This window comes from Leptinotarsa decemlineata, unplaced genomic scaffold (genome assembly GCF_025532065.1).
Source record: "Leptinotarsa decemlineata unplaced genomic scaffold, Ldec_3_MD MMD2_P_RNA_scaffold_5, whole genome shotgun sequence".
Classification (NCBI taxonomy): Eukaryota; Metazoa; Arthropoda; class Insecta; order Coleoptera; family Chrysomelidae; genus Leptinotarsa; species Leptinotarsa decemlineata.
Window position 1 is genome coordinate 8,884,332 of NW_027412532.1, and position 12,110 is coordinate 8,896,441.

Below are 12,110 nucleotides of genomic sequence, written 5' to 3' on the forward strand. Positions count from 1 at the left end.
AAAAACGACTCTCATCAATAGGAAGACTCAACAGATTGTCTATGGTCTGGATTTCTGGCCATACTGGCCTGGAAGGCAATGAGGCTGCTGACTTTCTTGCCAAGGAAGGTGCTGCAAGAACCTGTCATTGGCATCGCTTTAGGCTTTGCCAAACAAAGTTCGAACACCTGGATGGCAAGAATATTTATGGACTTCTGGCAGAATCTTTCGGGATTGGCTCACTCCAAGGCGTTTATTCACCCTTCGAAGATTGGTACCGAAAAGTTGTTGGACTACAGTACACTGAACTAAAATGTCTTGCAGGCCTTCTTACAGGTCACTGTTAGTTGAATCATCATATGCAGAGACTTGGACTGTCGGAAGACAGTGTGTGTCGCCTCTGTCTGGGAAATGATGAAACAGCAGTGTATATACTTTGTGCCTGCCCCGCTGGGGACCGAATTAGGTTCCATGAGTTCGACAGATCCGTACTCTCACCATCTGACCTGAAAGACCACTCACCATACAAACTAATCTGCTTCGTTGAGAAACTGGGTTGATATTTCCATCATGTTTCTCTAACGTACGGTAATTATGCATCCATTTCATTATCTGAGTTTCATTTTCCTGAATTAACCTGTTCAAAACATGAAAGTGAATCGTGAGGCATTGAAGAAAAGCAGAAACTTCAGAAGTAAAATTAGTTTCCCAATCTGTTGTTGATAACCTTACTCGCTATCACATATACTTTTCTTACTCCCCGGTATATCCTTATTTTCTAAAAATCTAATGAGCGGAAGCGAAAACAACCAATACCTATCGTGGTATGCAGAATTTTCAAGTCATCACTATTTTTTTCACAGTGATTGCGGTTGTCATACATTGAATGAAATTTAATTATCGTTAATACTCAGCCAACCATTCGGCTGTCGGCATAACTGAAAATTTACTTTTAAACGGTAATTTACCCAGTGACCTCTTTAGTTCTGTTACATCTGCATACAACAGAATATTCATCATAGAGCACTAAAAATAATTACTTCAGTACTTTTACTTCCGAATGGTGGTTGTGAAATTGTACACAAATATTCCATTAGAGAAGACAAGTAAATTGACTACTTTCAATCGGAGTGTTGTGGTATATGCAGTATCAGAATATTTTGTTTCCGAGTCTGTCTCAAAAATCCGCTATTTTCACAAAGACCGAATGTTGTTATGTACGACTATGGCGAGTGAATTTTTGAGAAAGCAAATTACTGAATCACTGAATTGAGATTCATACAATTATTTTCACGAATATTTCGAATATGCTTTTTGGCTTCCACTCCTTCATCTTCATACACAAAATTGTGGAAAGCTTCAAAGAAAAAGAAGAAATCAATGAAGTTCATAATGATAATTATGAACGAATTGAGTATTTTTTTATATTATTATCCGTATTTGCTACTGAAGAGCCAATAAGGCAAGTGTCTTACGGCAAAACATCGGATGTTTAGCAGTGAGGATGACAGTGTTCCATCTAGGTGAAATTTCACTTCTTCCATTATTCATTGTGTAGGAATCCTGAGAATGATATCTGATTCGATCTCATCACGAATGTTTGGAAATTATTTTTCTTTCATGTAAATCAATTTAAATAATCTTTATCATTATCTCCAAATTCATTTCGAACAAATAAATCAGATACAATTTGCATTATGCAAAGTTCAGTTTGCATTATGATAAGTCATCATTCAATTGTTCTTGCACTTAACCTCAAAAATGTCGCCCAGTAACCAAAGGAATACACAAAAAAACTAAAAATTATTTGATGAATACTATGACTATTTGTAGATTTGTACCTGTAAGGTAGGTAACTATTTGGTAGTTAATAGTTTGAAGATAGTAACAATCGTTTGAAATTGGTATTAAAACAATTGAAGTAATTTCGTTTCATGGTCTCGGCAATGTTATTATACATTGCACAGATCTGGTAGCTGAAACTCCTTCTGAAGTAAAAAGAATCTCTTGAAATATGTTTTTCCGTTAACAGCTGTCGCCCCCCTACGAACGAAAACTCTCAAAAGTCGAAACTTGTGCGAGCCAAGGACTAACGAGGTCTTACCTTTCAACGTGTGATTCCTAATACACAAAAATGTCTTGTGAAGATCACACAAACTAGAAGGAAAGTCCTCCCGAAAAAACTATTCTCACATGAACATTCAATCACATGAAAGAAAAATATGTTCGAAACAACTACTTACTACCATATAAACCAAAAAAAAAGTAACTCATCAGAGAGTTACGCATAAAATTTTACTCACATGGAACACCTTTTTCAAGGGCGAAATTCGAAGTTTCGGTAGCCACAAAGACTCCTTTTTGAATTTTAAACCATTTTCAAAATAGTTATGAGAAATAGTTATTCCGTATTCTAATAGATTCATCATTGTTGCAGGATCAAGTATGCTTTGGATGGCCATTCTGGGCGCCATATTGGTATGGTCAGCAGCCCCGGCGCCGCTAACTCTTCGAAGAAAAGAGAACAAGGTATGATGAAAGAGTTCAATATACAGTGCGGTCCATATGTATGGAATAAATTCATTTTTAGCGTTATTATGTACTGTGTGAAAAAATCCTGAAACAGGTCGATTTTTATTCTCAAATTGACAATTTACAGTATGAAAATATTATCCCTCTCCAGCACCCCTTCTGAATTATAAGTACCCCCTCGAAAATTTTAAATAGCAAAGGGGGTCGTGTGGCAGCTTGTTGGAAAGGGATTTTAGTTCTCTGTTCAGAAAGATATAATGTTTTTTAAGTTTGGTGCCATCATAACTGAGAAAATTGATTTTTAGGATGTAAAATTTTTATAATGTCTCTAGGTATCACAAAAATTTACGTAGAATAAAGATAATAATGCCACATAATATTTATAATGTATTTTTCAATGTATTTTACAATTAAATTAAATGTTCAAAATGACCACCATTAACTTCTTGACAATAACCGAGGCGATTTTGGAATTCTCGTACAATATTTTGTATGACCTCGGGGATTATTTTGTTAATTTCTTTCGTTATCCTAACTTTTAAATCAGCAATATTGTTTGATATTTTGAATTATACTTTAAATTTTAAATAATTCCATAAGAACTAATCGAGAGGAGTCAAATTGGGGGATCTAGCGGTCATTCGATCGTTCCACGTCTTCCAATCCACCTATTGGCAAAAACGTCGTTTAAATCATTTCTAACTGTACGTGCAAAATGCGGTGGAGCTCCGTCTTCTTGGTAGTGAATAGTTCGATCTATCTTATTTGGATGATTAACATCAGGAAAATGTATTTGTAATGTAGGCACTGAAAAGTTAATCAAAAAATCTAGATAAACCTCACCATTAACGGTGCCTTCAAAAAAATAAGGGCCAATAATTTTATTGTTAATGATACCAGCCCAAACGTTAACTTTTTTAGGATATTGAGTGTGAGTCACACACATCCAGTGAGAATTTTCTCTGCTCCAATATCTACAGTTCTGTCTGTTAACTGTTCCGTTTAAATGAAACGTCGCTTCATCAGAAAACACTATTTTGTTTTTGAACTGCAAATCTGCTTTCATTCTGTCCATCATCAATTCACAGAATTGTTGCCTTCTATCAGGATCATCTTCATTTACTCCTGAACCAACTGAACTTTGTGAGGGTGGTATTTTTCTTTATGCAAAACTCTCAAAATTGATGATTTACTTCCATAATTGTCGGCGGCAAGTTCTCGAGTTGTCTTATGCGAATTTTCCTCAATGTCTAGAAGTACATTTACTTTTTTTTCATCAGTAAATTGAACATTTCTACCTGGTTTTCCAATATTTTTTACTTGTCTAATTTTGCTAACTGTAGACTGCGACACGTGTTGACCAGGGTATTTATTATTGAAAATTTCACAAATTTCCTTTTGAGTTCTTGTTCTATTACCACAACCAATCATAATTAAAATGTCTATTCTTTGGGTCTTGGACAAATGAGCCATAATCAAATTTAATACGCCCACAAATATTATACAGACGTCTTTCAGTAAGTTTATATACCTAAATGACAGCAGCCTACTAGATTCATATCAATTGTTTATTTGGCTTTTTGTCTAATATTGTAGTATCTTCAAAGATTTTTTTCAGGATTCAAGGTTAGTAAAGGGCGTGTTACAGGGATGGTCTGTTTAATAGATCAGGTTATTGTCAAGAAGTGAATAATGGTGGTCATTTTGAACATTTAATTTAATTGTAAAAATTAATTTTCTCAGTTATGATTGCACCAAACTCAAAAAACTTCATATTGCTGAATACAGGACTAAAATCCATTTTCAACAAGGTGCCACACGACCCCCTTTACTATTTGAAATTTTCGAGGGGGTGCTTATAATTCAGAAGGGTTGGTGGAGGGGGATAATATTTTCATACTGTAAATTGTCAATTTAAGAATAAAAATCGACCTATTTACGGTTTTTTCATAGTACATAATGACGCTAAAAATGAATTTATTCCATACATATGGACCGCACTCTATATTGTGCCTATACAATGACCAGAATAATGTTTTTACGGCGAAATTGTTTTGATTACGTTTTGGTTCGGATGATTCAATTGCAAGATGAAAAAAAGTCATTGATTATGTCAATACTCCAAGGGTTGAAGCAATGGCACGACCAAAATATTGATACAGCTCAAGGCTTTCAACGTAAAAGTCCCATTGCATTGATTTTTTTATTTCCAATGATTATATAGTAGTTCTCTGGCATCAATTGCATTATAAAATATCTATACACAAAAGATTGTTTTGGCGTAAGCATTATCAGTGACTGAACCACATAATGAAAGGATATACTTCTGTAGTTTTTGATTGATTTTAGTAGTCTTCCTATCACTTACCTTTCTGAGCAACAACTTTCATCGATCCATTTTCAACTTTTGTTTTGACGAGGTTATATAAATTCTGAATTATTTTCTGTTGGATAGCAATTCACGAATATCAACTCAAAATCAGTAAATTACACCATAACACATTTTTCCAATTGATCAGTCTAGATCCTTGTTGAAAATTCTAAATTTACCGTGAATCATAACAAAACATACAAAAACATACATAAACATAAAAATAACACAAAATAAATAAAATCATAAGAAACATGAAATATCATACGTATAATAACGAATTAGAATTTTTTTAAATGATAAAATAAAATGTATATCTGAATTTTCCTGATCTACTGCTACAAATTTCAAAATCAGGTTCCAAACACAGCCCAGGATTTCCAGTACATAAGTTGCAGCAATATTTGGTCATTTTTCTGATTTTGTTTTTATTTCTGCAAATCCTTCAATCTTTGCGTTGTATCTTCCCATTAGATTTAGGAAGTTCTGATGGAAGGTGAACTGGGGTTCTCACAGGTTGTAGCTTTGGTAATAAAAGATCAATAATATTTATTCTGTACTCATAAAAACTGATCCTGTAACTCGAACATTTATTATATAAAAGCCACGGATTCAAACAGTGGAGAACTGAAAAACCATTTCGATATATTTTTCCCAAGAGCTATAGTTCAGGAAATGTTTCTAAGAAATTGAATATTTTTGACGAAGGGCTAAAAATATGTAACACTTCAATACATTTTTGTCGTCATTTCTATAGTTCAGGAGATATTCATTACGAACTGTTTGGTTTACAGTGTTTAAAATATCAAAAAGTCGAAAACAGGAACAAAACTTCTCAACAGAAATTTATCGTAACTGCCACACACAGTGCAGGAAATGCTGGTTGTATATTAGAAGATTACTAAATTTTGTTCAACATATTCAAAATATTTTTGTGCGGGATAGAAACAAAATACCTCATCATGTTGTTTAGGAAATTTGACCAAAGATTCGAAAAATCTTATATTTTCTCCAAAGTAATGAAATAATCTAACAATGGAAAAATCAATGTAGAGATCAAAAACGAAACTTTTCAAAAGATTTCTGTCGCAGTTGCTACAGTTCAGGAAATATTGGTTGAAAATTGAAAAAATCTTTTTTTTCCGCAAAATTTTGAAAATATTTGACAGTGGATAACAGGAATGGAAAACTCCAATTCACTTTTGCCGTAATTGTTCTAGATCAGGAGAATTCGTTCAGAATATTGAAAATGCCTGAGGATGAGAAAGACGACAAAACACGTCTTCACTTTTTGTCGTAGTTTTTGTAGTTCATAAAATTTTCTGTGGATATTTTTGAAAACTGCATTATTCAGCTTAATTTCGACTTTTTGATAAAAGTTATTGAGAGCTTTCTGTTCAGAATTTGATATTTCTCTAGATAAAAAAATATTACGCAGAAATTACTAGAAACATATTTTTTCCAACTCAAAAACACAATGCTCAATTGATTTCTCTTTCATTCATTGTTTTCAGCGGTAGAAATTCTATAAGTCTGTTCATAACAAATTCATCAGAAGTGGACACTTCAATTGCATGTCACTTTCCAAATATGTCATTCGAAACACCTTTCCTTGCTCTCCGTGCTCAAATATTGGACAATTTTGTGAAAAATTCATTACTTGAAAAAACTAATTTATTGCAGCATTAATGTTCCCATTTTATAAATGGTAATCAAAAAAATCCCACTAATACAATCCTACATTATAACCATCAAGTGCATGTAAAATTTAATAAACATTCTCCACGAAGTAACTACCTGATTATAACTAAACGTGTTCGTTTCATTAGATGTAGCGACGTACGATTTGAATAGAGGATAAGATGAAGAGAAATTGAACAAATGAATACACACACTCGTTTCTTTGTTAGCTGTCAGTGTTTGTAGCGTTGCCTACTCATTTGTTTATTTACACTAATAATTTTCATGTAATATGTTAATTCATAGAACATCGATAATGAATACTAATAGTAGGTTCCTATTTGGAACGGTTTATACAGGGAGTGAGTGTGACTGGTGTATAACAATGACCAAAATGTTTATCAGAGTATTTGTCACAGTGGATTAGTTTTCAGTTGGTTCAGTTATTGGTAATGGCTTCAACGATGAGTGGAATTTAAGTAATATTTAAACAATAAAATCATGAAACGGAAATAATGAAAATGTGGGAAAGCTTTCACGACGTTTCTATTGTTAGTATCGACAATCGTCTTCGGGTAATAACTGGACTATTCTTGATATTCTTGATTCTTTCTCTCTTCGCTATAAACTCTTGTCCCGCTTGATCAGAGACAATGGAAGTCCTAACTAGTAACATTCACCACTTTCTAACAAAAAAAAATCATCAATTCCAGTCTTGTTTCCTTTATTTGAACGAATACTTATCATGTTTGCTCAAAAATCTAGATAATAAACTGACTACAGTTCTCCCCATATATATTCAATGTTTTGAATATTTATATTTTTTCCTCCGATATTTGAAAACTGCTGATATAGTCTTCAAAAATTTTGGATTCTTCACAGAAGTAGTCACAATAATATCTGAAAAAAGTATCATCATCATCTTTTCCGTTCTCTTTTTATGAAGCTGAACTTGGTCCTTCGGCTTTCCCCACATAATTCCCAAAAGAACTAATCCGCATCGGAGGTGTAATAACGAACCCTATTCCTGTCACAAGATCGGGGAAAAGTCTGTACAAATCCGATAAAGCCGACAATGACCATTTTTGAGCCGACGAAAATCCCCACGTTATTAGAGGAAGTCATTTTCAGCAACAATTTTTGCTGCATGTCTATTGGTCCATTTTTTCTACCAGCAAGATCAACAGGTGAATCCTACACGGACTGTTTGCGTAACTATTTTGCTATAACAAGTGCCGGTACTTGTAAGAGGTAACTTGTGGTTCATACACGATGGAGATCCAGCTCATTTTAGTGTTCTTGCTCGTTAGCATCTCTACATCACCTACCATAATCGCTAATCGCTGGATTTGACGTGTAGGATCTCAAAATTGGCCAACTCGCAGTCCTGATATGAATCCTCTACATTTATATTTATGGGGTCATCTGAAGGCTTTCGTCCAAAAAACTCCTATACTAGATGTGAATGGCTTGAGGAATCGAATAATTGATAATTGCAATGTCATAAGGAATACTCCAGATATTTTTGAACGTATCAAGAAATCAATGACAAATCGATAGCAGTCGTGTATTTTATCAGAAGGTGGACATTTTGCTCATTTACTTTAAGGTTGAAATTGTGTATTATCTACTTTTGGTTTTTATTTTATATTGTCCATGGATAGTTTTCAGTTACTCAATCTGAAAAAAAAAATAAAAAAACTACAAAAAAGTCAGTGGCGTTCTAATTTTCTCAATATTGTTGGCTGTGGTGCCCACTGAGACTCTACTGGACCTAATTTCAATCTAGTTCGGGTTGAATAGGCGCCTTATCACTTCAAATGCCTGTAGCAAATTTCAACTAAATCGGTGTAAGGATATTTATGATATTTCATGAATATAGTGTGAATGTTCATCTAAACTTTTTTCTCAAAACATCTAACGAATTAACCTCTGAAGTTTCGTACTGTATATATCCTGTATATACCACAGCAAAACCGTGGTATATACAGGAGGGGAAAATTGGACGATCTCACTCCACTTCCCTCCAATGTTGAGGTCATTCCATTCGAAACAGAGATGAAATATATTGGCATTGTCCTTGATAAAAAAACTCACCTGGAACGCTCACTTGGAAAAAGTTTTACATAAAGCCAGACTGTCCCTTTGGACATGTCGAAGGATTTGTGGTGAAACTTGAGGTTTAGGTCCTAAACAAATCCATTGGATATATGTGATAATTGTCAGGCCAATGATCACTTATGGTGCAATTGCCTGGTGGCCGAAGACTTTATAGAAAACGTCTCAGGCGAAGCCATATGGTTTACAGAGACAGGCTTGTCTGGCCATCAGTGGTACCATCAGTACCACACCGTCAGCGACCATGAAGACCATTCTAGATCTACCTCCTCTCCATATTTTTCTGGAGAGAAAGGCTAGATGGACTGCATAAAGACTTGTGCACATTGCCAATTGCACAAATAAATTCAATGCAGAGTACAACAGTCTGTTGGTTGACACTGGAAGTCACAGCATTCTGGAAATGACCTCTGACTTCATGCCTCCAACTGTCAACTACGAACTGCCTTATAAAGTACTGTTCCCGAGTAGAGAGGACTGGATCCTCTGGGAGAAGGAAATATTAAGAGCAGATAGTTCTTAGTTCACAGATGGATCAAAAACACCTCCCGGTTCTGGTGCAGTCGCAGACCGAGGACAGAGATATCAACCTGCCCAGGAACCTATTTGACTGTATTTAAAGCGGAAATATACGTTATTGAATTGTGTACGGAGAGATTAGAAGAATCCAATCTCATACACTAGTCAATAAAAATATTCTCGAACAGTCAAGCGGCGTTGGAAGCTCTTGGCTCCTACCGAGCAACCTCTAAATTGGTAGCAAATTGCCAAAAACTACTTTCCTCGATAGGAAGACTTAACAGATTGTCTCTGGTCTGGATTCCTGGCCATACTGGCCTGAAAGGGAATGAGGCTGCTGACTCCTTTACAAAGGAGGGTGCTGCAAGCAATTTCATCGGACTAGAACCTGTTATTGGCATCGCTTCAGGCTTTGCTAAACAAAGATTGAACACCTGGATGGCAAGAAGATTTATGGACTTCTGGCAGAATCTTCCAGGATTGGCTCACTCCAAGGCATTTATTCTCCTTTCGAAGCTTGATTCCAAGCAGTTGATGGACTGCAGTAGGAATGAATTACGATGTCTAGCAGGCCTTCCTACAGGTCACTGTCATTTGAATCATCATATGTAGAGACTCGGAGAGTGCACGTACTTTGCTCCTGCCCCGTTGGGGACCAAATCAGGTTTTCAGAGTTTGGCAGAGCCGTACTCTTACCATCTGACCTGAAAGACCACTCACCATACAAACTAATCGGCTTCGTTAAGAAGTTGCGTTTATTTGGTCGAGTGTGAATAGGTGTGAGCCACAATAAACCTATGCGGGTTGCGGTGGAGGATCGAATAGACCCACTTACTTTGTACCTCACCTAACCCAATCCTGTATATAAAATAAGATGAAATCACCAGTCAGAACACTGAAACCAAAGCAAAAACAATAAGTGAAATATTACAGCGAAAAAAATCTTATTATTCTTCTGTGAAAGTATCCTCGAATATTCCTTATACAACAGTAGTAGTTGCCTCACTCAATTGGTTAATGGTAATGAGATAACAGGAAGAATCTAGAATGAAAGTTTTTTTGTGAAGTTTGATTATTATGACGGATAGTGTTACTAATTTTCATCAAGTAACGGGTCAGTTCATTCATGAAATGAGTTACTGACAAAAGAATCAACATTCAGATCAGTTTTTATTCACGTGTGGAAACGAGTGAGTTATTTGAGTTCTCTTGAATCGATCACACTTGCCCCTCAGGGGTTCATAACTTTCGAAAACGTTTTGTAAAAATCAAATAACGTTTATAAGTCGGCAATAAATATCAGAAGACACATGACTGCACCCAACCATTGTTTTCAAGAAATTTGGGCCATATTCATGAGCAATAAATCTTTATCGACCGAAATTCATTGAGATATTTTTCTGTTTCAGCATTCCAAATCAGTCCGAAGCCTTGTTGGGTGGATGGTCAGGAAGGCACTTGTATGTTCGTATACGAGTGCATAAAGTCTGAAGGTTACCATATAGGTAAGATATTTTTTGAACGCATTCACCACAGATTTTGACATATAGTTAACAATACCGTTACACATCTTCAAGTATACGGTTTATAGTTTAGTATACAGTTTATTGCAACAATTAAAATAAAATAGATTAGAATCATGTGGTTATTTCATATCAAGGTAGTGATAATAAGAAAGTGAGCAAAAGCCATAGTAATGTTCTTTTAGGTGGTATCATTTGAAAAACTGAATATAATGTTCGTGGCATCGTTAGTTTAAAACGCCTTCTCAACTTGTTCTGTATGTTACAACATTACTTGTCAGCATTTCAATTCAAGTTCAAAGTTCGTTAACTTCGAGTCTGACAAATGGTTAAATCAACGGAAATGCATAAAATGACGTTTTATAAATGAGTTGATGGATGTAGCAGTTACTACGTTATACGAAAATCATAATGAAGAAAAGAGAATTGAAACTATCAATGTTTTTCACCACATTCATGTGTAACTAACGTTACTGCAGGACGCCTATATTATGAGAAATTTCCAAATTTACCGCCCATATCTCATGAAACAATAAGCAAAATAGAAAAACAGTTTCGCGAGCTTGGTCTAGTGGGGCTGATAAAAGAAGCAGCTGCCAATGCAATGAGTGATGAACTCAAATTAGATGTGATGCCTGAGTTTAGGGAAAACCCATATACATCGAGTAGACAGGTATCCACTGCATTCAATGTTAGCCATACATCGATAGTAAACATATTAAAAGAAAATAAAATGCATCCCTGTGAAATGATACCTACTCAGGAGCTCATGGAAGACGAATTTGATAGAAACACTCATTTTTGTGAGCAAATGATGGACATGTTGGATATCAATATCATACACTTAGAAGTCGTTATGTTTTCTGATGAGTATACTTGTTCTCTTAACGATCATGCTAATCGGCAAAATTGCCGCTACTGGTCAACGGAAAATACTCACTGGACGAGAGAAGAACACATGTTTGGGCAGGGATAGTAAGAAACCATATCATTTGTCCCTTTTTCATTGAGGGCAATTTGAATGGCGATAATTATTTGGCACTACTACAAAATTAGTCATTCCAATTTTAGCAATTTATATCCTCATCCAGGAAACCCTCAAAGTTCCAGAGAATACGATCCCAACCAGCAAAATTGTTTTATAATTTCATGGTGCTGCAACAGTTTTATTTTGTTGGTATTATAGAATCACTTCCAAAATGCTAATCGATTATATTATACGAGCTGTTATACGAGCAGTTGTAAGCAATAAAAGTGTTTTATAAATTTGTCATAGACACGTTTATGAAATAAAATCAAAAATCCGTTATAAAATAGTCACGAAATTATAACAGAAATGTTTTTACAAATAACTTATAAAACATATTTTCATATAAAAGTAAATTGTT

At 35.0% G+C, this 12,110-nt stretch overlaps 1 protein-coding gene across 2 annotated transcripts in view; it reads left to right on the plus strand.

The window, feature by feature from the left end:
- Sb (serine proteinase stubble) overlaps window positions 1-12,110 on the plus strand; it is a 192,368-nt gene that overhangs the window by 128,843 nt on the left and 51,415 nt on the right. For both annotated transcript variants that reach the window (XM_074169485.1, XM_074169484.1), the window contains 2 exons: window positions 2,417-2,508; window positions 10,609-10,704. In XM_074169485.1, coding sequence (XP_074025586.1) covers window positions 2,460-2,508; window positions 10,609-10,704 — 145 coding nt within the window. In that variant the 5' untranslated portion in view covers window positions 2,417-2,459. The remainder of the gene's footprint in view (window positions 1-2,416; window positions 2,509-10,608; window positions 10,705-12,110) is intronic.